We start from the raw sequence: 27,335 nt of genomic DNA on the forward strand, positions 1-27,335 counted from the left end.
ACTTAATGACACATGAAGGCCTTAGATACAGTGGTTCTACAGGCAGGATTACTGACTTAGCAGATAAAATCACACATACGAGGCTTAGATACAGTGATACAGCAGACAGTATCACACAGTACTATATATGCTATTCCAGTACCGGCATGCAGTAACACACTTTAGATACAACAGCTTGATATAAAATGTCACATAAGAAGTAGATTGATATTTGAACATCTGTTGATGAAATGATACCAATGCAGGTACACATATTTTAGTCCATACTGATCAGTACAGTCACTCAAACTGGTCATACATTGTGGGGGAGAATTATCAGAGCCCGTCCAGAGGAAAAATTGCTGAGTTGCCCATAGCAACCAATCAGATCACTTCTTTCATTTTTGAAAAGGCCTCTGAAAAATGAAAGAAGCAATCTGATTGGTTGCTATGGACAACTCAGCAACTTTTCCTCTGGACAGGTTCTGATAAATCTCCTCCATAGTGACCCCAGGCACAGGACAAACATTATTGGAATTTTCCTTCACAGGAAGAGTGTGGACTAGCGAATATTGGACAGAAAGTTTGGTTTGTCAATGGTTTGCTAAGCGAATAAGTTCTTTTCGTCAAATTTCACCTGATAATCATATTGGTTGAAACCAGCAGTTTCTAACAATTGTAATCTAATGTGAATAGACCTTTAGAAAAGGGACTCAGCAGGCATTATCATTGTTGTTCTTAGGCTAAGTTCCCACAGTTTTTGGATATCTGCCACTGCAGTTTTTGAGCCAAAGTCAGAAGTGGATCCATAAGGAAGGAGAAGTGTTAGTCCTTCCTTTATATGTCCTATTCCTTTTGAATACATTTCTTGGTTTGGCTCAAAAACTGCAGTGGCAGATCTCCAAAAACTGCCAGAAAAAAACAAAGTGGAAACCAGGGGCGGATCCAGAGTCGAGTCTCGGGAGGGGCACTATTAGAGTATTTTGTGTTGGCAGACAGAAAATAAGATGTTGCTCACGGAACTTACAATATTATTAAATGTATCATACAGTCCTAACCTTGTTTAAGACTCTTAGGCCATGTTCACATGTCAGAATAATTATCAAATATACCAATTGCCGCAGAATAGGAAAGTGCTAAAGAGGTTTTTACCATTTAAAACTACAGCTTCCAGTATGACCTAAGCAGTGGTAAGGGGATGCTGGGAGTTGTTGTTTCACCCATCATTACTGCAGAACTTACAAGTGACTCCAGCTCTGATGGGACATAGTGAGGAGAATACAGAATGATATCAGTGACTACAGGTGACGTCTTCTCTATAGTCTTTCCTTATCTAATTCAGATGTACATACCACCAGGAATTGTTCCAGCTATATTTTCTCTCAGCAGAACTTGACGCCCAGATGGTTTCTATGTCAGCGGATTCTGATCCTCTATATGAAAACAATAATTATTCTAATACTGTCAAACACTGTATTCTTCTAATACAGTACCACCACACACCCTCTGAATATAATTCTGACACACTGTACCTCCTGAATATGCAACACACTGTACCCTCTGAATATAATACCGCCACACACCGTACCCTCTGTATATACTATCACACACTGCACCCTCTGAATATAATACTACCACACACTGTGTTCTCTAAATTTAATACTACCACACACTGCACTCTGTGAATATAATACTACCACACACTGCACCCTCTGAATATAATACTACCACACACTGTGTTCTCTAAATCTAATACTACCACACACTGCACTCTGTGAATATAACTTGCTGTGCAGTGCACCCTCTGAATAAAATACCCAAATGTTTTGTGGCCCATAAAAAACGTACCACCCCAGAAATTCCTCATCATATACACTATACTTCTGAAATGCAGAACACTCTGTGCCTTCACATATAGTAATAATGCCCCATCTTGTGCCCCTACATATAATAATTATGACCCGTCCTGTTCCCCCCACACAATAATAATGCCCTCTGTCTTGTGCCCCTAACATATATTGCCCCGTGCTGTGCCCTTCAAATATAATGCCCCCGTTCTTTGGCCCTCACATATAATGCCCCCATCATGCACCCCTCACATATAATGCCCTGTGCTGTGCCCTTCACATATAATGCCCCCGTTTTTTGCCCCTCACATATAATGCCCCCATCATGCGCCCCTCACATATAATGCCCCCTGTGCTGTGCCCCTCACATATAATGCCCCCTGTGCTGTGCCCCTCACATATAATGCCCCCATCCTGTCCCCTCAGGGGGCGTTATATGTGAGGGGCACAGCAAAGGGGGGCATTTTATGTTTGGGGCATATGACAGGAACATTATTTGTGAGGGGCACAGCACAGGGGGCATTATATGTGAGGGGCGCATGACGGGGGCATTATATGTGAAGGGCGCATGATGGGGGCATTATATATGAGGGGTGCATTATGGGGCATTATATGTGATGGGCACAGCACAGGGGGCATTATATGTGAGGGGCACAGCACAGGGGGCATTATATGTGTGGGGCAAAGCACGGTGCATTATATGTGTGGGGCATAGCACAGGTGGCATTATATGTGTGGAGCACAGCACAGAGGGCATTATATGAAATAATGCCTCCTGTGCCCCTCACATATAATGCCCCCTGTGCTGTGCCCCTCACATATAATGCCCCCTGTGCTGTGCCCCACACACATAATTTATATGTGTGGGACACAGCACAGGGGGCATTATATGTGAGGGGCACAGCACAGGGGGCATTATTTCATATAATGCCCCCTGTGCTGTGCTCCACACATATAATGCCCCCTGTGCTGTGCCCATCACATATAATGCCCCCTGTGCTATGCCCCTCACGTATAATGCCCCCTGTGCTGTGCCCCACACATATAATTTATATGTGTGGGACACAGCACAGGGGGCATTATATGTGAGGGGCACAGTACAGGGGGGCCCCCTGCCATGTGCTCTTCCCATATAATGCCCCCTGTGCTTTGCCCTGTAGCCCCTCACATTAAATATTCCCTTTTCCCAAGTTTTTAAATCCCCCTCCCCCTCCTCCTGTACGATATAGTTCACCAAATCCCCTGGGCCCTGAGCATACTCTTCAGTACTTACAGTATGCGGGCTGCGGGGACAGGATCTCCGGGCGCCGGCGCGATGATGTGACGTCATCGCGCCGGCCTCTAGTGGATCGCGTACCCGCAGCTCACACACTGTAATCACAGCGTGTAAAAGTTTAGTGAATGGTGGAGCTGGAGCTTACAGCTTCGGCTCCACCATGCAAGGTGGTGGGGCGGGTGCTGCATACTGCAATCTTGGGGGGGGCAATTGCCCCGTTGCCCCCCCTCCCCCCCCCCCCCTGGATCTGCCACTGGTGGAAACTTAGCCTTAGTTTTCTCTCTTTATACAGTCTGTTAAAGTTTATTATAGATTTTTCAGAAACCAGAAAAGTAGAGTACATATTAAGCCCCTTTCACACCAGAGGTATCATCCTGTAAAAAAACTCCGTTATTACTCCCCGCAAAAAGTCCTGAAAACGGACAGCAAAAAATCCCAGGCATGTCCATTTTTACTAATATCAGTTATTTTTGCCGCCACAAAAGACGGTGCATGCACAAATTTTTGGTCCGGCAAAAAAAATGGTGAAAAACTGGATGTTAAAATTTAACATTGAAGTCTAAGGGAACCGGATGTTCAAAAAAAACATCGGTTTATCATCAGTTATTGTCAGTTTTTTAACACCCGTTTTTTTTTGTACTGAGCTTGTTCAGTACAGCTTTACTTAAAAAGGGTTAAAAACCTGATTAAAAACAAACAGATGTAACTGGTAATAACTGATTATAACTGATGAACAACATCAGGTTTTTTAAGACAAAAAACATTAAAAATAATTGATGATGGTCATCAGTTATCATCCGTTATTACCAGTTATTGCATCTGGTGTTTTTGTTTTTTTTTTCATCCGTTATTGTAAAATAACGTCAGTAAAAAAAGAAAAGCAGGATGATACCTGTAGTGTGAAAGGGGCCTTAACACTTTGCTGTCTGTTTTGTCTTGCAGTTGCTCAACTCCTGCATTTAAAGGGACAGCTGGTATTTCAGGCTGGACCCCTCCCGTGGATGAAGTGGAGATGTGTATTCAGCGCCCTGGAGACCTATGGGAGCCACCCAGACTCTGCTATGTTGTTGTTGTTTCCATGGAGCAAGAGAGACGCTAATAAAGAGGTAGCAGGGTGCAGCTGTACCAGAGAGAAGGGAAGATATAGATCCTGCAAACCTGATTCCTATACAGAAGACACTGGTCACCCCACTCTGCATGAGAGGACTTTGTTCTGCACCCCCATATAATTACTCACACCCCCAAGATGAACATTGTGCTATCCAGGTAAGATTCACCCAGCTTTCTGATACCTATATACCTACATGACTGACTTCTCACCATGTATGTTAAAATTAGACTGCAAGATGTCTGACAGACTTTGTTTTATTAATTTGTCCTGGAGACTGGGTTGCTGGGTGACATGTCTCAGCTCATGGTGCTACATGGTGTCATAGAAGCTGATGTGTTACAGTGTAGATCAGTGTTTCCCAACCAGGGTGCCTGCAGCTGTTGCAAAACTACAACTCCCAGCATGCCCGGACAGCCTTCGGCTGTCCGGGCATGCTGGGAGTTGTAGTTTTGCAAAAGCTCAAAGCTTTCTCCTGTCCTGATGGTGTCTTGCAATGTATCAGGGCAAATACATGTTTGTCTGGGGTGCAGGTTGTGTAGGTTCCATTTACATTGCACAAGTGTTTAAAGTAAAAAAAAAATAGCTTCATGTTTTATTTTTTTATTTTTTATCACACACAATGACCAAGATCTGAAGTGGAACCAGACAGATCTCTTTATCAATCAGGAGAGTCTGGTGTCTGTCATGCAGGGCTGCCATCAGAAATTTTGGGGCCCCTTACACAGCTCAAGGCTTGGGCCCCTAACTCAGCACTTAGGCCTGTCCTGACTTCACCCACTTGGCAGGGCATGCTGGGAGTTGTAGTTTTGCAACATCTGGAGGGCTACAGTTTAGAGACCACTGCATAGTGGTCTCCAAATGTAGTCTTCCAGATGTTGCTAGGCAACAACTCACCGGCTTCTGTAGTCAGCAGGATCTCCGCACCAGGGAGAGGATCGCTGTCTGCCGCCGGTCAGACCACAGTTCCCCCATTTTGCCCTGACTACCGGGGGTGGGCAGAACGGGGGAACCGAACTTTAAACCCCGCCTCCCCCCCCTGTCCCCGATCTACTATAGGTCGGTTGCTTCTGACCGACCAATAGCACACCTCACTCCTATCCCTTCAGGGGGATCGGGGGTGTCCAATCCCCCTTATTTTCCGGGTCACCAGAGACCTGTATGACCCAGAATCGCCGCATTGAGTGGCGATTTGCAGCGATCTCTGACATGGCTGACTCAGGATCCACCTCGGCGATGTGCCGGAATACCTGCTGAATGATTTCAGCAGGCATCCCGGTCCGGTCCCGACCAGCTAGTGGCGGGGACCAGAATTCCCATGGACGTACCTGTACGCCCTATGTCCTTAACCCCTTAAGGACGCAGCTCATTTTCACCTTAAGAACGGAGCCATTTTTTGCAATTCTGACCACTGTCACTTTAAGCATTAATAACTCTAAGATGCTTTTACCGAATATTCTGATTCTGAGATTGTTTTTTCGTGACATATTCTACTTTATTTTAGTGGAAAATTTTCGTTGTTACTTTCTTGGTGAAAAATCACAAAATTTCATGAAAATGCAGCATTTTTCTAACTTTGAAACTGTCTGCTTGTAAGGAAAATTGATATTCCAAATAAATTTTACATTGATTCACAAATACAATATGTCTACTTTATGTTGGCATCATAAAATTGACATATTTTTACTTTTTGAAAAAATTAGAGGGCTTCAAAGTATAGCAGCAATTTTCAAAATTTTCATGAAAATTGCAAAATCTGAAGGGACAGATGTTACAGAACTACAACTACCAGCATGCCTGGGCAGTCTAGGCATGCTGAGAGTTGTAGTTTTGCAACATCTGGAGGGCTACCATTTGGGCACCACTGTAATAGTGGTCTCCAAACTGTGAACCTCCAGATGTTGCAAAACTACAACTCCCAGCATGCCCAGACAGCCTTTGGCTGTCTGGGCATGCTGAGTATTGCAGTTTGGCTTCCACTAGGAAGGCAGCAGTAAAGATCGCTTTACTTCCACCTCCCTTCATGCTCCACGCTGTCGCCTCCCTACCTGCACCGCTGATCTCCGCTGATGCCACCGATGATCGGCGGTCCCCACGGCATCTTCTCCACATGTACCGGCCGCCATCTTCTCCCTCCGTTCTGCCCGACATCCAGGGGCGGGGATCCCCCTCGGCAATGTGCAGGGATGCCTGCTGAATGATTTTAGCAGGCATCCCGGTCCAGTCCCAACCGGCTAGCGGCGGGGACCGGAATTCCCACGGGCGTAAGGACTCGGAATGCATTTGAAAAATCTTCAAACTGTTTCACTTTTTTCACATTTTGTTATGTTACAGCCTTGTGCTTTAAAAAAATTAAATAAATAATAATAATAAAAAAACTGATCAAGTTTGCCTCCTTGTCCTATGTCCACACCCTTGGAGAAACTGCCTCCTTCTCCATGAATAGGAAACCAGATTTGCATAAAATGTCTGTTGCTGAGGGACTTAGGGGTCACCTAGTGTGAATCTTTTCAAGGGCTACTCCGGGTCTGCTAATGCCTATATTCCTTGCGCCAATATTTAAGCCACATCAGAGGCTTTCAAGGGTAGCAGTCTACGTAGGGGAAACCCTATTACACCTGAAATTTCAAGCATTTTAGATTTGGTGAAGCATGCTTGCTTTCTTCCCCCTCAAAAAATCATGTAAAAAAAAAAAAAAAAAAAAATAGAGTTGCTCATAATATCTTATCACCTACTAAATTTGGAGGATTAAATATTCCAAATTTAGAAGATTACAGGAAAGCAATCATAATTTATCAATCTCTTGCTTGGTTAATCCCCGCTGAACAATGTAAAAGATGGGCTCAAATTGATAACGAACTCTGATAAAAAAATTGGAGGAATGCATTAAGTTGTGCAGACAGAATCCATACCATAAAAAGATTCTCTATATCCCCATCTGTAAAAGAAACTAAAAATATGGACTCTTTTGTAAGAAAGACAGTCTAAACATCAATGTTTCATTTTACCACATCCCTCTTCATTAATTAATATTCATTTCCCTAATATTGACCTGGACACTTGGTATTTAGCAAACATGTTTATTGGAAATAGATTATCCTTTCCAAAAATTGCTACAAAATATTGTTTACCTCATACTGATGTCTCTCAAAAATTTCCAAATAAAATTTTTATTTTGCCACGATTTTTGGGAGATGTTTTAGGTGACCCAGAAATCCTCCATAAAAGAAATATTAAACAATTTTACCATCACTTTAACCAATCCCAGTATCCTAGACATTCACTTTCCCAAATGGGAATCTGAACTTAAAGGGGATGTGCGTTGCCCTGCCTTTCGGAGCTCCACTCGCAGCGTCCGGAAGTTCATTACTCCGAACGCTGTGTGCGGGCTTCTGTGTTCGCGGCCACCCCCTTGTGACATCACGCCCGCCCCCTCAACCAAAGTCTATGGGAAGGGGGTGTGACAGCGGTCGCACCCCCTTCCCATAGACTTTCGTTGAGGGGGCGTGCGTGACGTCACGAGGGGCCGGGCGTGACATCACGAGGGGGCGGCCGCGAACACGGAAGCCCGCACACAGCGTTCAGAGTAATGAACTTCTGGACGCTGCGAGTGGAGCTCCGAAAGGCAGGGCAGCGCACAACCCCTATAATATTACCATACCTTTAACCCCTTAAGGACTCAGGGTTTTTCAGTTTTTGCACTTTCGTTTTTTCCTCCTTACCTTTTAAAAATCATAACCCTTTCAATTTTCCACCTAAAAATCCATATTATGGCTTATTTTTTGCGTCGCCAATTCTACTTTGCAGTGATATTAGTCATTTTACCAAATAATGCGCGGCGAAACAGAAAAAAACCATTGTGCGACAAAATCGAAGAAAAAACGCCATTTTGTAACTTTTGGGGGCTTCCGTTTCTACGCAGTGCATATTTCGGTAAAAATGACACCTTATCATTATTCTGTAGGTCCATACGGTTAAAATGATACCCTACTTATATAGGTTGGATATTGTCGTACTTCTGGAAAAAATCATAACTACATGCAGGAAAATTTATTCGTTTAAAAATGTCATCTTCTGACCCCTATAACTTTTTATTTTTCCACGTACAGGGCAGTATGAGGACTCATTTTTGATCTCGTGATCTGAAGTTTTTATCGGTATGATTTTTGTTTTGATCTGACTTTTTGATCACTTTTTATTCATTTTTTAATGGTATAAAAAGTGACCAAAAATGCGCTTTTTTTGACTTTGGAATTTTTTTGCGCGTACGCCATTGACCGTGTGGTTTAATTAATGATATATTTTTATAGTTCGGACATTTACGCACGCATATGTTCATTTTTTATTTTTTTTACACTGTTTAATTTTTTTTATGGGAAAAGGGGGGTGATTCAAACTTTTATTAGGGAAGGGGTTAAATGACCTTTATTAACACTTTTTTTTACTTTTTTTTTTGCAGTGTTATAGGTCCCATAGGGACCTATAACACTGCACACACTGATCTTTTACACAGATCACAGGCGTGTATTAACACGCCTGTGATCAGTGTTATCGGCGCTTGTCTGCTCCTGCCTGGATCTCAGGCACGGAGCAGTCATTCGCCGATCGGACACCGAGGAGGCAGGTAAGGGCCCTCCTGGTGTCCTGCAAGCTGTTCGGGACGCCACGATTTCACCGCGGAGGTCCCGAACAGCCCGACTGAGCAGCCGGGTCACTTTCACTTTCACTTTAGAAGCGGCGGTCAGCTTTGACCGCCGCTTCTAAAGGGTTAATACTGCACATCGCCACGATCGGCGATGTGTGGTATTAGCTGCGGGTCCCGGCCGTTGTTGAGCGCCGGGACCAACGCGATATGATGCGGGATCGCGGCGCGATCCCACTTCATAACGCGGGAGGCGGCACAGGACGTAAATATACGTCCTGCGTCGTTAAGGGGTTAACTACGTGGGGAAAAAAAACTTTTTTGGGGCCAAGAAATCCTCTATGGGGGAGATTTATCAAAACCTGTTTTAGAGGCAAAGTTGCCCATAGCAACCAATCAGATCGCTTCTTTCATTCTTAACAAGGCCTCTGCAAAATGAAAGAAGCAAAAACCGATTGGTTGCTATGGGCAACTTTGCCTCTCCACAGGTTTTGATGAATCTCCCCCAGAGTGTATTAACCATTGGGAACAATATATGAAAATTATAACCAATTGGTAATATACACCAGCTGAATTAGCAAGATTTTATCACACTATGTCTAATAAATGTTGGAGAAATTGTAATGAGACAGGAACATTGAAACATCTTCTATGAAATTGCCCTATTATTCTACCATTTTGGTTAGAGGTTGAAAAACTTATCAATGATCTAACCGGAAAATATTCCCTTCTTACACAAGAATTCGCTCTTTTATTATTGGGCATTCATAAGATTCCAGAAACATTTTATATTTCCATTTGTCACATAATTTTTATCGCCCATCGATTACTTACAAGAAGATGGAAATCTTCCGATGTCCCAACAATTCAAGAACTTATAGCAAATGTAACTACCAACTGCAAATATGAAATTACATTAGCGCATCAGATTGGTTTTGGTATTAAAAACATAAATAATTAGAATACATGGTTACATAAATTCTCTGGTATCACATGATCGCAGATACATTATCACAATTACTTTTAGATCTTTTTATTTGTTTTTAGTGTCTAGTTTATTCTTACTGTAAAGAGAGAAGTGTGAAAGCAATCCGACCATTAAAACAATAACATTACTTATACCTTTTAATTTAATCACATCTGCTATCCTTCGCTGCAAATGTTATGACTTGTTATAGTTAATTCGTTATTATTTATAACTATGCTGTTGTACTTTATCAGCATAGAAATGTATTTTTTTTTTATATAATGTTTAATTATTCATCTTTATTCTGATATATAAAATATTATACATCATAGTTTCTTTTGAACTGGACACATTATTCAGCTTTTACTGTAATGTTTAATCTACAATGTATTGTTTATTGCAAACTGTAATATCGGTTGTCAAATTTAAAAAAAAAAATATATATATATATTTACTAAATAAATAAAAATAAATCATGTCTCCAAAGTGTAGGAACTAATAGAGGCAGGATCTATGAGATGAATTTATCAATCAGTTTAGACTGCTTTTTTGTCTACATTTGTTGCAGGAAAGGTTATAGGATGGCCCCGTGGAATTTTTTTTATTTGACTATGCTACAGGGGCTGTGAAGTTAGTGTAGTTGATAATATAGTGTCTGTACCTGTGTGCGACGGTTTTCTCACAATTCTTATGTGATTTTCACCCTAATATTTATTTTTACCAGCATACAAAATGACTGTTGTCTCAGATTTTTCCCAGCTTGCAATGCGGCCGAGACCTGACTCACTAGTCAGCTGATGACAGGGAGCCTGTCTGCTTCAATGGGTGGAGGGATCAATCTGCAACTAATGCAACAGCTGTAGGCACCCTGATTGAAAACCACAGGTCTTTTGTTTCAATGGGTGGGGTGGCTGATGTGTGAGAGGGAGGAAAATGGCATTGTGGGATTTGAAGTAAAAAAAAAAACCATAAGTCAAGCAGGAAATACACGTTCACAAAAAGCTAGCCACAGTGTTATGGTAATCTCACAACATAACCATTTAGCCCCAGGACAAGCGAGGCTCCTTCCTAAGCATGTCCATTACTGTCTGCCAGGTAAGTACTAAAATGACCTTATGGTGGATAACCCCTTTAATTTTGCTGACCATTAAGAAGGAGATTTATCATTCATTTCAAACGTATGGCTTTTATATGACAATTTTTTTTTATCAACTTACTTTTGCTTACATGCGACCTATTTATCAAATAGTCGCACAACCTTGATAGATAAATCGCACATAAACAAAACCTGGGAAACCCGCTTACAAAAGCATTTTTTAAAGCAGAAAAGTTTCCCCTTATGTTAATAGTTGAAGCTCTTTATCTACCCTTTTTAACCAGTAGTGCTGCTAGAGAGTGACGGGGAGGGGTGGGGGTTGTACCGTATCAGTTGACAAATTTTAGTGCCACATATGGGTTATTTACGTGGTCTTTAAAAATTCTTACACAATTATTTTGTGCCTTATTCTATTTTAACACAGCATTAATTTGAAAACTTGGTGGGTACACCAGCATGGACCTAAAATTAACAAGGTGTGCAGTGTGTATTTTCAACCTTAAAATTTATAGTTATTAGTTATATAATTCATGTTTTCTATAATTAACATTAATGTAGTAGCTTTGTTTCATGATGCAGAACAAGAACAGTTGTTAACCCCTTAAGGACGCAGCCCTTTTTCACCTTAAGGACTGTTCCCTTTTTCGCAATTCTGACCACCGTCGCTTTACGAATTAATAACACGAAAACGCTTTTACCGAATATTCTGATTCTGAGATTCTCTTTTCGTGACATATGCTACTTTATTTTGGTGGAAAATTTTCAGAGTTACTTGCATCCTTTTTTGGTGAAAAATCCCACAATTTCATGAAAATTTTGAAAATTTAGCATTTTTCTAACTTTGAAGCTCTCTGCTTGTAAGGAAAATGGATATTCACAATAAATTTTATTTTTCTTCACAAATACAATATGTCCACTTTATGTTGGCATCATAAAATGGACATATTTTTGCTTTTTGAAAAAATTAGAGGGCTTCAAAGTAGAGCAGCAATTTTCCCACGATCCCCTCGACATCCAAGGGAGGGCAGAACGGGGGGTTGCCATGGCCCCGAGAACAGGTAATTATAAAACCGGGAATAGGGTAGGCAATGGGGCAGCGGCGGTGGTTGGACTAAGGACCGGCAGGGGGAGAGAAGCGGGCGACGGCGGTCTCTGGGCAGAGGATAGGTAGGAGGGGGGGGGGGGCAGCGGTGGTGGTAGGACTCAGGAGGACCCCAGGACAGGCAGGGGGAGAGAAACGGGTGGTGGCGGCGGTCTCTGGCACCGCAAAAGCCGCTGCAGTTCATTGATTTACAGCGCCTGCTTTAAATCAATGATCTGCAGCGGCGTCACCGGGGGAGGGGGTGGGAGGGGGAATAAATAGCCGATAACTTATACCGGAATATCGGTATAAGTTATCGGCTATCGGCCTTAACCTCCACAGGTTATCGATATCGGCCTTAAAAAAAACAAACGATATCAGTCGATCCCTTATACATATGCGACTTTTAAATGGAAATGCAACTTTTTTTCTTCATAAAGTGACTATCGCATTTGATAAATACATGACCACTGCAAAGTAAAAAATTACTACGTGCGCAAGTACGTGCGACTTTTTTTTTACCCAAAAAAAAAATCTACTATGGAGCTTGATCTTTTTCTAAGTGTTCTGGTTTAGATCACTTTGTACAGTGGTCACTAATTTATCATGTGCGACTTTTGTTAAAAATCATACAAAAGCCGCATGGGCCAGATTTAGAAGTTATCACAGGGCAATTCAACCCTGCCCTATATAACTCTATGGGACAATTGTATTAAGGTCCGTGTGACATTTAATACTATAATTTCGCATGGTCACCACTCTGCGACATTTCAGGTAAAACAGTTCTGTGGTCATTTAGCAAAGTCTGTGCGCCATTTGATAAATTTGTCGCACGACTTCCACTAATTCTGCAACACATTTGATAAATGCCCCTCTAAATTACTAAGAGGAGCAATATTTGTGTTGGGCCTATTAATCTCATTTATCAATGGGCTAAATACAACTCAAGGGTCCTTCAGGCTCTTCCATAGATCTCTAGATCATAATTTTTTCCTACTTTTCCCTCTAGATATTGGCAGCAAAGTGTCTGTGTTTTGCACTGTTACCTCGCAGCACTGGGGTCCTGGATTCAAATCCCACCAAGGACAACATCTGCAAAGAGTTTGTATGTTCTCTCCGTGTTTGTGTAGGTTTCCTCCCACACTTCAAAAACATTAGATTGTGAGCCCCAATGGGGACAGGGAACCATTTTGAGTGGACAGCACTGCAACATCTGTGTGCGCTATATGAATAATTAAATATTATATTATTATTGGGCTTATTAGAGGTGTTTTTCTTGACCATGGATGCCAGCTGGGGGCCCATGCAGACTTCCTTCTTTGCCAGAGGTCCTGGAACAGGGAGAGGAAAGGGGACCTGCGGGAACATAGGGGAATTGCGATCTAATTTTCTTTGCACTTTCTCCATCAGGTACAAGAATATGAGCAGAAGGGGTTTGAGGTCCCTTACAGATAATGCCAAAGTGGTAGCCTACATAAAACACTGGGGAGGCACAAGGTCCCAAAATCTGATGAGAATTTCATTTTGAAATTGCTGGAGATTCAGCTGAGCTGCCTGTTGACATAATGAAAATATGAGGGTAGACATATTAGTCGCCATCTGCTCAGCATGTGGTAATATGTCAGTGTTCAATCAAATAGCACAGTTTTGAGAGCCTTTGGTGATGGATTTGTTTGCCACAAGGGAGGCCAGAAAGGTGGCTAGGTTCTACTCCCTGAGACAAGGGAATGTACTGTGGTAGAGGGTGTGATGAGGGCAGATGGAATGGCCCTAGGGGCAGATGGCATAAACCCCTTGTGTTCGTGACGCCAGCGCGTAGTTTATCCTTAATACCATCTAAAGGTATACCGCTGGATCCTGGGCTAAGCACGGGGGCAATAATGACTCTGACGCCAAGTTATGGAACAATAGTAGCTTTACTGAGTTAGACAGGTGGAATAGTCTATACAGCTTAGCCAGGCCCACGGAGGTGACCAGTGACTTCAGAGACCTTAGGGCTTGCTGGGACTTGCAGTGGACTGGGATAATTTTGATGCAGGCCACGCTGACTGAACACAGGTTCACTTTGACTGACTTGACTGAGACTGACTACTGTTGCTTACCAGGCTCTGACTGGGACCTGGAGGTTGTGGACTTGTAGACTTGTGGTTGACTTGAGGCCTCCTCTGGCCTACAGACACACTCTTAAGACTTGACGGCACTGGACCTCAGCAAAGACTTAACTGGAAATCAAGAGAGCGAGCTAGCCCCTCCCAGGGCTTATATGGGGAGACTAGGAGGGGTCCCACAGGTCACATGGTCACTGATACCTCACTGGGTTGCAATCACATGACACTGGTTAATCTCATGTCAACAGTTCTTAAATACATAACACTTTTATATACAATACACAGCATAAAGATAACTATACAAGGGGAACAGGTTCAGGGGGCCCAGGGGACACGGCAGGGAGGCTACCTGACAGGGCAGCTAGGGTACAGGGGTACAACTCCTGTACCGGGCCACCACAGTACCATCTGGGATAGACTTATATTCCCCCGCAATAAGATTAAAGGGAAACTGATACCCGGTATACCCGCACTAAACCCAAAACACAGGGTTATAGTGCAGATGAACCAGATTAAAAAATAATTTACCCGGTCTGTGGTCCAGTTCCGGAGATGCCCATTGTATCATCCTCTATTGCTTCACAATGGAGGCAGGACCTGGCATGCTGGGTTTGCTGGGTCCCGCCTCCATTGCTCAAAAATGGCTATTGGGTATAGTGTGTTAGGTTTAGTGCGGGTGAACTCTCAGGTTCCTTTAACTCCCAGGGTGTTACAGAAGATCAGGGAAGGAAGAGAGGGTTACAGTGATAGTAATACCACCCTTTTGGACAAAAAGGGTCTGATTTTCTTGGCTTTTTAGGCTCCCCATACCTATGCCATGGGTCCTTTTCTTACGAGCAGATCCTTCACTCAGAATCCAGGAATCTGCACTTGATGGCATGATACCTAATCTGTTGATATCTACTTTACTGGTAACTAGGAAGAAGGTACCCTTATTTAAGAACATGGAAGGCCTTCTGCAGATTCTTTAACTGGGTGTGATCCTTAAACACCAAGACATTTCTTTAAACTTTGACTTACCTGCAGGAGGTTTTAAATAAGAACCTCCTGCCCTCTTTTATTATAGCTAGTTGATTCATCCTTGGGTAAAAAGATTTAGTAAGGCTGCAGGAAGGCTTAGGCCTCCTCCTAGGTCTAGACTTCCTCTTGAGTCCTTAACTTTAGTCTTGACAGCATTAAAGGGGTACTCCAGTGGAATTTTTTTTTTTTAAATCAACTGGTGCCAGAAAGTTAAAGGGAACCAGTCATCATATTTTACCCTATATAACGCTTGGCAAAGTCCCCTGGGTGGGGTGCCCCTCTTACCTACTCCCGTTACATCAAGCCAACAGCGACGTCCCTTCTGCTTGATTGACAGGCCGCGTCATCGCTCTGCTCCCTGAGCAGACAGAGCAGAGCGATGACGCGGCTCGTCATTCAAACCGAGGGGGCGTCTCTGCCGGCCTGATTTAATGGGAGTAGGTAAGAGGCACTTGCGGGGCTGGCGGGGACTAATTTAAAAGTTCATATCTTCACCATCCCTGGGTGCAGGATGGTGAAGATAAAGATTTTACCCTATATAACACTTTGCCAAGTGTTATATGGGGGTAAAATCTGATGATTGGTTCCCCTTAAAATTTTTTGTAAATTACTTCTATTTAAAAATCTTAATCTTTCCAGTACTTATCAGCTGCTGTGTGCTCTAGAGGAGGTTGTATTTCTTTCTGGAATTCTTTTCAGTCCGACCACAGTGCTCTCTGCTGACACCTCTGTCCATGTCCATTTGCTTGTCCAGAGTACAAGCAAATCCTCATAGAAAACCTATCCTGCTCTGGACAGTTCCTGATATGGACAGAGGTGACAGAGAGCACTGTGGTCAGACAGAAAAGAACTCCAGAAAGAAATACAACTTCCTCTGAAGCATACAGCAGCTGATAAGTACTGGAAAGATTTGGATTGTTAAATAGAAGTAATTTACAAATCTATTTAACTTTGTAGCACCAGTTGATTAAAAATAAAAAAATAAAAAATTCCCCCGGAGTACCCCTTTAACGCTGGCTCTGTTTGAAACTCTACATGATCATGATCTGTCTGTCATATTAATTTTTTTTGACTATGCTACAGGTGCTGTAAAGTTAGTGTTAGTTCATAATATAGTGTATGTACCTGTGTGTGAAGGTGATCTTGTAATTCTTCTGTGATTTTCGCCCCAATATTTATTTTTAACGTACAAAATAACTCAGGTTTCAGGTTTTCCTAGGTTGCAGTGCTGCTACAAATGACATTACTAGTGCGGTGTGCAAACGAAGCCTCTCCTGCTTCAATGGTTCAAGGGGTGGAGCGAATCAGGGGCGTTGCTAGGTCTGCAAAAGACTGAGGGCTAGAGCCCATGCCCCTAACCACACCCACATTCACACCCAATCGTGCACATTATACAAGAAGAAATATTATCACCATACATATTACCGCCATACTGTTAGTGACCATATCTATCCAAAACCAAGACCAATATTACCAATAATACCAGTATAAAAAACACTTCCACACTGCTAGTTTTGTGTGTAACCAGTAGGAACAAATAATACTGCCATACCATGACCGCCACCACAATTACCACTGACTGATAATACTATATTTGTTACAGAATAAAGTAAACTATACTAAATACCATGGCTGACATTTATCATTGACTTTAGACTGATTTTTTGTGTCTAGAAAAGACACAAAAAGGCGCAATCAGGGTTTATTTGCGCCTTTTGTTTTACACATTTCTGCTGATTTTGAATAGCAATCCACTGATTTTGGCAATACACATGACATGGAAGGGTTTTATGAACTGCGCCTTTTTGTGAAAATGCGCAAAAAAGGCGCAAAGCCACTGAAAAGTCTCTATAACTACACCAGCCCAGACTTAGCTTAGCTTTTTGGTGTATGTGAAGAGAGACATTTTAGAAAATATGTACCTGCACAAAATGTATGAAATGCTCTGTGACCATCTAATAAATTTGGTGCTCCTACACCACAAAAAAAGGTGTAAAAAAATGATAAATGCTGGTCCATATTCTTAAATACATTGACCATACAGAGGTAGCTACCAGCTGTGCACAGCATCTGTATACCATGTAAGTAATTATATACAGGACCATATAGAGGTAGATACCAGCTGTACACAGGATATGTATGCCATGTAATTGATTATATACAGAACCACATAGAGGTAGATACCAGCTGTAAACAGTACAGAAAAACAAAGTAACAGCACAACTCCAAGATTTCGGTGTTCAAATCAGGGATGAAGATTTATTGCACCATAAAACAAAGCACTTTACGTTATATGGTACATAAATCTTCAGCCTTGATATGAACAACTGAAACCTTGGAGTTGGACTCCATAAGTGATTAAGGGAACATTCACACCTGCACATTTTCTGCTGGAGATTTGCTGTAGCAGATCTTGCTACCGCTTAAAGGGGTACTCCACAGGAAAACATTTTTTATTTTATTTATTTTTTTTTAAATCAACTGGTGTCAGGAAGTTAAAGGGGTATTCCAGGCAAAACCTTTATATATATATATATATATATATATATATATATATATATATATATATATATATCAACTGGCTCTGGAAAGTTAAACAGATTTGTAAATTACTTCTATTAAAAAATCTTAATCCTTCCAATAGTTATTAGCTTCTGAAGTTTTCTGGCTAACTGCTCAATGATGATGTCACGTCCCGGGATGTGAGTCATCAGAGAGCAGTTAGACAGAAAACAACAACTCAACTTCAGAAGCTAATAACTATTGGAAGGATTAAGATTTTTTAATAGAAGTAATTTACAAATCTGTTTAACTTTCCAGAGCCAGTTGATACATAGAAAAAAGTTGTGGCCTGGAATACCCCTTTAAACAGATTTGTAAATTACTTCTATTAAAAAATCTCAATCCTTCCAGTACTTATAAGCTGCTGAATACTACAGAGGAAATTATTTTCTTTTTTAAACACATAGCTCTCTGCTTACATCATGAGCACAGTGCTCTCTGCTGACATCTCTGTTCATTTTAGGAACTGTCCAGAGTAGGAGAAAATCCCCATAGCAAACATATGCTTCTCTGGTCAGTTCCTAAAATGGACAGAGATGTCAGCAGAGAGCACTGTGTTCTAAAAAGAAAATAATTTCCTATGTAGCATTCAGCAGCTAATAAGTACTGGAAGGATTAAGATTTTTTTAATAGAAGTAATTTACAACTCTGTTTAACTTTCTGGCACCAGTTGATTTAAAAAAAAAAAAAAGTTGTCCACTGGAGTACCCCTTTAACCCCTTCATGACCCAGCCCATTTTCACCTTCAGGACCTGGGCATTTTTTGAACATCTGACCACTCTTACTTTAAACATTAATAACTCTGGAATGCTTTTACTTATCATTCTGATTCCGAGATTGTTTTTTCATGACATATTCTACTTTATGTCATTGGTAAAATTTCACTGATATTTGCATCCTTTTTTGGTTAAAAATCTAAACATTTCATGAAAATTTTGAAAATTTGGCATTTTTCTAACTTTGAAACTCTCTGCTTGTAAGGAAAATGGATATTCCAAATAAATTACATATTAATTCACATATACAATATGTCTACATTATGTTTGCCTCAAAAAATTGACAAGTTTTTACTTTTGGAAGACACCAGAGGGCTTCAAAGTTCTGCAGCAATTTTCCAATTTTTCTCAAGATTTTCAAAATCGTACTTTTTCAGGGACCAGTTCAGGTTGGAAGTGGATTTTAAGGGTCTTCATATTAGAAATACCCCATAAATTACCCCATTATAAAAACTGCACCCCCAAAGTATTCAAAATGACAGTCAGTGTTTTAACCCTTTAGGTGTTTCACAGGAATAGCAGCAAAGTGAAGGAGAAAATTCCAGATGTGTATATGTAGTGTTTTTTACTTTTTCTTTTATTGTGTGGTAATGTAGTGTAGTGTTTTTAGGGTACAGTCGCACGGGCGGGGGTTCACAGTAATTTCTCACTGGCAGTTTGAGCTGCGGCAGAAAATTTGCCGCAGCTCAAACTTGCAGCCGGATACTTACTGTAAACCTCCGCCCATGTGAGTGTACCCTGTACATTCACATTGGGGGGGAAATAGAGCTGTTGCAAAAGTACAACTCCCAGCATGTACTGATAGACCGTACATGATGGGAGTTGTACTTTTGCATCAGTGCATGCTGGGAGTTGTAGTTTTGCAACAGCTGGAGGCACACTGGTTGTGAAACACCGAGTTTGGTAACAAACTCAGTGTTTTGCAACCAGTGTGCCTTCAGCTGTTGCAAAAGCTACAACCCCCAGCATGTACGGACAGTGGAAGGGCATGCTGGGACTTGTAGTTATGCAACAGCTGGAGGCATACTACTTTGGCTGGGGATTGTAGTTTTGCAACAGCTGGAGACACACTGGTTTGCTACCTAACTCAGTGTTTCACAACCAGTGTGCCTTCAGCTGTTGCAAAACTACAACTCTCAGCAGTCACCGACAGCCAACAGGCATGCTGGGAGTTGTAGTTATACAACAGCTGAAGGTACACTTTTCCATAGAAAAAATGTGCCTCCAGCTGTTGCAAAACTATAAGTCCCAGCATGCCCATAAGGGAATGCTGGGAGTTGTGGTGGTCTGCCTCCTGCTGTTGCATAACTACAGCTCCCAGCATGCCCTTTTTGCATGCTGGGAGCTGTTGCTAAGCAACAGCAGGAGGCTGTCACTCACGTCCAACTGCTGATCCACGCCGCTTCAGGTCAGTGCCTTGCCGCCGCCACTCCTGGGGCCCCGATCCCAACAGGGACGCCAGGGATCGGGGTCCCCAGCTGCCGGGGTCCTCTTCCCGCACCCGAGCACGTCCTCCGGAAGAGGGGCAGAGCAGGTTGCGGGAGTGACACCCGCAGCAGGTGCCCTGATTGGTCGGCCGGTAAACCGGCCGACGAATCAGGGCGATCGTGAGGTGGCACCAGTGCCACCTCACCCCTGCTGGCTATGGCTGTTCGGGGCCTTCAGAGACGGCCCCGATTGGCCAGTAATTCTGGGTCACTGGAGACCCGATTGACCCGGAATCCGCCGCAGATCGCTGGGCTGAATTGTCATCATGAGCCCCCTGGGCGATATGCCGCGATGCCTGCTGATCGATATCAGCAGGTATCGGGCACCGGCTCACCTCCGGCTGGCGGCGGGGGGGCGGGAATGGACATGACGTACTCATACGTCCTCGGTCCTTAAGGACTCGGAAACAAGGGCGTAGGAGTACGTCCATTGTCCTTAAGGGGTTAAATCTCCTTTTTGTCTGACCACAGTGCTCTCTGCTGACACCTCTGTCCATTTTAGGAACTGTCCAGAGCAGGAGAGGTTTGCTACAGGAATTTGCTCCTACCCTTGACAGTTCCTGAAATGGACAGAGGTGTCAGCACTGTGGTCAAACAGAAAGGAAATTCCAAAAGAAAAGAACTTAATGTGGAGCATTTAGCAGCTGATAAGTACTGGAAGGATTAGGATTTTTAAATTGAAGTAATTTACTAATGTATTTAACTTTCTGGCACCAGTTGATTAAAAAAAATGTTTTCCAGTAGAGTACCACTTTAAAGTCAGTGGGCAGCAAAATCTACTAATGCAAATCTGCAGCAGAAAATACGCATGCGTGAATGTAACAATAACATTACATCTAGGGACTCACAGATGGTCAGCGGCATCCTCTTTCCATTTTTTTTCTCCATTTGGATCAGACCAACATGACTGCTTCTTCCAGCAAAAACTCATCTCTTCGGTATCTGCAGGACAAACATGTTAGGGCATTTTTCCAGTGCCCTCCTCTACACAATCTCCCTATCTATAGGCCTCCACACTATAAAAATACCCCCTTGGTGTCCCGCTCAGTAAAAATTGGCATGTAGGTAGCCAAGTAGTCGGGTATGTAGGTAGGTAACTAGCCAGATAGTTCGGTAGACAGTATTTTAGGTATGTAGGTAGGTAGTCAGGTATGTAGCTAGGCAGTTAGGTAGGCAAGTATGTAGGTAAGTTAGGTAGCCAGGTATGACAGTAGGTGAGTGTTTGTTTGCCAACCAGGGTGCCTTCAGCTGTTGCAAAACCAACTCTCAGCATGCTCAAACAGCCTTTGGCTGTCTAGGCATGCTGGGAGTTGTAGTTTTGCATTTTAATGCAGTGTTTTTTACAACCAAGGGGCTTCCAGATGTTGCAAAACTACAACTCCCAGCAGGCCCAGTCTGGGCATGCTGAGAGTTGTAGTTTTCCTAAATCTTCAGATGGACATACATCTACAGTGGCCCACACCTCTGCCCCACCTCCTCACCGTCGTGGGACCAAAAATAGGCCTGAGAATTTTAGAACAAGCAGACCATTTTTTTTTTTTTTTTTTTGTGAGGGTCTGACTGCTGGGACCACCACCAATCACCTCGGTTCAAGTGGCCCTCCGACTGTTAAAAAGCCAAAACTCCTATCATGTCTGGAAAGCCTCAGGCATTATGGGAGTTGTAGTTTTGTAACAGCTGGAGAGCCACAGATTAGGGTATAGTTTTAACAATCATCACTGCAGAACTTACAAGTGACTACAGCCCTGATGGGACTGTCAGGAAAATACTCAATGATATAATGACCTCTCTGTTGCATTTTTTCTTTTCTTCTTCATTCTTCATCTGGTCCAGATACCAGGTCTTCTTCCAGCTACTTCTCAGCAGAATCTGACACCCGGACATCATTGGCTCCTCACTTTGTAAGCAAATCCTCATCCTTTGTATGAAGGCAATAATCATTATAATCCTGCCCTAAATATAATCCTGCCACACACTGTACCCTGAATATAATACTGCCCCCACTTTACCCACTGAATATACTATCACACACTGCACCCTCTGAATATAACCCTGCCGCACACTGTGTCCTCTAAAAATAACATTGCCAAACCCTGTACCCACTAAATATACTACCACACACTGCGTCCTCTGAATATAATACTGCCACACACTGTGCCCATAAATTGTCATGTACTGTTTCTTCTTCAGCTGAATCCCACCCTTGCACAGTCCTCGTCCTCCCTCCCGACCCCCAAGTCCTCAAGTAAGAGGTGTGGGCAATATAAAATTCACACCTGAATGCAGATAAAAAGGAGAGAAGTTCACTTAGTATTTGCATTGTGTGTCTGTGTGTGCCACACTAAGCATGGACAACAGAAAGAGGAGAAGAGATTTGTCTGAGGACTTGAAAACCAAAATTGTGGAAAAATATCAACAATCTCAAGGTTAAAAGTCCATTTCCAGAGATCTAGATTTGCCTTTGTCCAGTGTGCAACATTATCAAGAAGTTTGCAACCCATGGCACTGTAGCTAATCTCCCTGGGCGTGGATGGAAGAGAAAAATTGATGAAAGGTGTCAACGCAGGATAGTTCAGATGGTGGATAAGCAGCCCCAAACAAGTTCCAAACATATTCAAGCTATCCTGCAGGCTCAGTGAGCATCAGTGTCAACGCGAACTGTCGACATTTAAATGAAATGAAACGCTATGGCAGGAGACCCAGGAGGACCCCACTGCTGACACAGAGACATAAAAAAGCAAGACTGCCCCTAAGTCCTTGACAAAGCCACTGCTTATGTCGAACGGGTTTTGCGTCTTTGATTTTAAAGTTCTGCCACAGTTCTCTGCAAGAAGAAAGATATAGACTGCAGCTATACCACTTCACAATAATTAACACATATGCGGCAAAGCTGCTAATTCTTAGTTACACAAGCACAATGAGAACTGTATGTTAGATAACTTTTATTGCCAAGCGAATTTTAAAAGTATATGTTTTACTAATAAGGTGAATGGGAAAAATGGATGTAGAAATTATCCTCCATTCATCCTTCATTGGTCGTCGTCGTCCCCCCCCCCTTCATCCTCCTTCATTGGTTCCCCCCCACTTTTTGTTGTTGAATGTGTGCAAGGCATCATGAAATCTGAGGATTACCAACGAATTTTGGGTCACACTGTACAGTTCAGTGTCAGAAAGCTGGGTTTGCATCCGAGATCTTGGGTCTTCCAGCAGGACAATGACCCCAAACATACATCAAAAAGCACCCAGAAATGGATAGCAACAAAGCGCTGGAGAGTTCTGAAGTGGCCAGCAATGAGTCCAGATCTAAATCCCATTGAACACCTGTGGAGAGATCTTAAAATTGCTGTTGGGAAAATAAGAGAGACCTGGAGCAGTTTGCAAAGGAAGAGTGGTCCAACATTCCGGCTGAGAAGTGTAAGAAGCTTATTGATGGCTATAGGAAGTGACTAATTTCAGTTATTTTTTTCCAAAGGGCGTGCAACCAAATATTAAGTTTTGGGTGCCAATAATTTTGTCCAGACCATTTTTGGAGTTTGGTGGGACATTATATCCAATTTGCTTTTTTTCCTCCCTTTTTAAAAAAAATTCATTTATTATTTTTTTGTTTAATTCCAATACACACAAAGGGAATAAACATTTGTGGTGTCCTGGTACAGGAATTTGTCCTGTCCCTTTTTGTCTGGAGTCCCCTCAGCCAGAGTCCCTACATGCCAATTGGCTCTCCTGAAGGGCTAACCCCTAGTCACCTCTTAATATGGTAATATTTAATGTATATATTTATATATCTAATTAATCTAGCATACCTCTGTATTGGACCTTAGAGGTCACGTGCCTTTAATTTATGTTATGCTATGGTTTAAAGGGGTACTCCGGCGCTAAGACATCTTATCCCCTATCCTAAGGATAGGGGATAAGATGCCTGATTGCGGGGGTCCCGCCGCTGGGGACACCCGTGATCTTCTACGCTGCACCCCGTTAGAATCAGCCCCCGGAGCGTGCTCGCTCCGGGTCTGATTACTGGCGATCACGGGGACGGAGCATAGTGACGTCGCGCTCCGCCCCCTCAATGCAAGCCTATGGGAGGGGGCGTGACAGCTGTGCACATTCATCACCCCATGTGCCATTTCATTACCCCTTTATCTCCCTGTGCCACTTTATTCCCCCTGTGCCAAATCATCCCCCCCCCCCCCTTACCCCTTTTGCCATGACACTTTTTTCCCCTTCCCTCCTCCCTCTGTTCTTCTTCTTACCTGACCAGCAGGCTCAGGTGCAGGGGCTCTTAGCGGGTTTGACGTTCACCTGACGTCCTCAATGTTGCACTTACTGAGAGCAGCAGCAGTGGCTGCGGGCACTGTCAAGGGACATCAATAGCGTCACTCGTCAGTGCCCACACCCACCGCTGCTCACAGCTTCTCAGTGAGTGCAGCGCAGAGGACATCAGGAGAATGTCAAACCTGCTGAGTGCCCCTAAGCCTGCTGACCAGGTAAGAAGAACAATAGGGGAGGAGAAAAGGGGAAAAGTGATGTGGTACAAGGGGTGAGGGGGGGTATGATTTGGGAAAGGGGGAATAAAGTGGCACAGGTTGGATAAATGAGGGAAAGAAATGGCACAGGGATAGTAAAGAGTGGGTGATGAATTTGCACAGAGGGTAATAAAGGGGAAATGAAATAGCACAGGGGGATGAAGAGGACAGCAGCCTTGTAAAAGGTAGGGCCGGCGCATAAGCCTGGTTGTTCCCTATTCGGAGTGTTTTGTCCCTTATTGGGTGTGTCCGCATCCACTATTGGGAATGTCCCCTATTTGGAGGGTGCAAATACATTAAAGGGATACTCCGCCCCTAGACATCTTATCCCGTATCCATAAGGATAAGATGGGAGGGGATAAGATGTCTGATCGCGAGGGTTCCGCTGCTGGGGACCCCCACAATCTCTACTGCAGCACCCACGGACGCCACGCCCCCTCCCATAGACTTGCATTGAGGGGGCGGGGTGGGGTGTGACCTCACAAGGGGGCAGAGCCATTCCATCTGGATACTCCAGCCCCTGTATCTTGAGTCATCAGACATGGAGCGATCTTCACTTTATGCAGCTGGTGACAAGGGGGTGCTTCAGTAGAGACTGCAGTGGTCCCCAGCAGTGGGACACCTGCGATCAGACATCTTATCCCCTATCCTTTGGATAGGGGATAAGATGCCTTGGGGCGGAAAGTAAGATGTCTTGGCAGGAAAGTCCTTCAACCATTAGTCCCCCCTGAACCTCTTCTTATTTAGTCTCCTAGATTCCCTATAACAGGGCAAGGGGGAATCAGAAATTATACTCACTGGTAATTGTTTCACCTTGAGAAAATGACAGCACCCACCTACCCAAGCCCCCCCCCCCTTTTCAATAAATACCAAATAAAAACCAACGAAATAATAGAAAGAGGTATTACATACTTGTGTATATATGTATATATACATTTTTTTTTTTACGTTTGATGGGTATAAACACTATGCAGAATATTAGTTTATATATTTCTAGATAGATTTCCTCTTGTGATCTTGGAAAGAAAGGGCTATCTGTCCTTTTATGTAAATCTGGTTTTCTGTTTCCTGTCTTGTTAACAAGGAGGTGGTCTCCAAGGATGCGGCCACAGGCTCAAGATAAAACAATTACGAGATTGACAAAATGTTAGAAATCTTTGCTTATTTATTGAAAAGGAAAACATGAAAATGAATGCTTTGACAGAACTATTCAGACCCTTTACTCATTACTTAGCTAAATCACTTTTGGCAGCTCTTACAGCTTCCAGTATACTTGGATATGATTCCACAAGGTTTGCACCTAGATTTGTTGATTTTCTGCAGATCCTCTCTTTCAGCTTGGATGGGGTCTGTCAGTGGACAGTCATTTTTCAGGTTTCTCCAGAGATGTTCAATTGAGCTCAAGTCTGGGTTCTGTCTGGGCCACTCTACCTATAAGCCACTCCTGTGTTGTCATGCTGTGTGCTTAGGGTAATTGGGGTATATTTATCAAAACCTGTGTAGAGGGAGAGTGGTGCAGTTGCCCATGGATACCAATTGGGTGGCTTCCTTCATTTTTAAAAAGGCCTCTGAGAAATGAAAGAAGCGATTTAAGTGGTTGCTATGGGCAACTGCACGACTCTTCCCCTACACAGGTTTTGATAAATCTCCCCCATTGTCTTGTTGGAAGGTGAACCTTCAGCCCAAGGTCCAGAAATCAACTTCAGCTTAGAGTTTTTTGCAAACTCTAAGCTGCTTTCATGTGCCTTCTACTGAGGAGAAGCTTCTTTCTGGCCACTCTGCCATAAAGCCCAGATTGATGTAGTGCTGCAATTGTTGACCTTCTGGAAGTTTCTCCCATCTGCACACATGTTCTTTTAAGCACAGTCAGAGTGACCTTCGGGTTCTAAGTCACTCTCTTACCAAAGCCCTACTCTTCCAATTACTTAGTTTGGCAGCCAGCTCTAGAAGAGTTGTTTCAAATCTGGTTGTTCCAAACCTCTTCCATTTAAGAATTATGGGGGCCACTGTGCTCTTGGGAACTTTCAATGCAGCAGAAATTTTGAGTACCCATATCCAGATCTGTGCCTCCACACATTCCTATATGTGAGCTCTACAGGCAGTTATTTCCATCTCATGGCTTGGTTTTTGCTCTGATATATATGCATTGTTATTTGTGAGACCTTATCTAGATGGGCTGTGTCTTTACATATTATGTCCAATTAACTGAATTTGCCACAGGTGACTGCAATAAGGGGGGAAGAAACATCTCAGAGATGATCAAGTGAAATGGGAGACCCAAGAGCTAAATATAAAGTGTCATAGTATAAGGCAGTGATGGTGAACCTATGGCACGCGTGCCACAGGTGGCATGCCGAGCCCCCTCTGTGGGCATGCGGCCATGGTTGCCATTTGATGCGCTCCGCCGTGCTGGACTTCCCTGAACTCCTCCCGAGCTCGGAGCAGGGGAGCCAACGGGAGCCACCCGCACAATGTGCCCGGGGTCAGGTCTTACCAGCAGCAGTGAGTAGATGCTCTATTCTTGCAGAGTGTGCGCCGTGGGGACGCCATCCACAGCAGGCCGGCGCAATGACGTCACACATCATGGCGCCGGCGCCTGGAGATCTCGTCCCCGCAGTGCACACTCTGCAAGAATAGAGCTGCCTGTAATAAAGGTAAAAACAGAGAGAGCTGCTCGGGCGCGAATGCACAGAAAAGGGCACATAATGAGGGGGATTTTAAGTTAGGAGCACATGACAGGGGGGCATTATAAGTTAGGAGCCTATGTTAGGGGGGGCATTATATGTGAGGGGCACATGACAGTTGCCCCCTGTCATGTGCCCCCCACATATAATGCCCCCCTGACATAGGCTCCTAACTATAC

At 43.2% G+C, this 27,335-nt stretch overlaps 1 protein-coding gene across 1 annotated transcript in view; it reads left to right on the top strand.

The window, feature by feature from the left end:
* The first annotated feature begins 445 nt into the window (after nt 1–445).
* The window catches only part of CIBAR2 (CBY1 interacting BAR domain containing 2), a 95,596-nt gene continuing 68,706 nt past the window's right edge, over nt 446–27,335 (top strand). The window contains exons 1-2 of the mRNA XM_056525524.1: nt 446–567; nt 4,045–4,368. Coding sequence (XP_056381499.1) covers nt 4,349–4,368 — 20 coding nt within the window. The 5' untranslated portion in view covers nt 446–567; nt 4,045–4,348. The remainder of the gene's footprint in view (nt 568–4,044; nt 4,369–27,335) is intronic.

The sequence above is a fragment of the Hyla sarda genome, chromosome 6 (genome assembly GCF_029499605.1).
Source record: "Hyla sarda isolate aHylSar1 chromosome 6, aHylSar1.hap1, whole genome shotgun sequence".
Lineage (NCBI taxonomy): Eukaryota > Metazoa > Chordata > Amphibia > Anura > Hylidae > Hyla > Hyla sarda.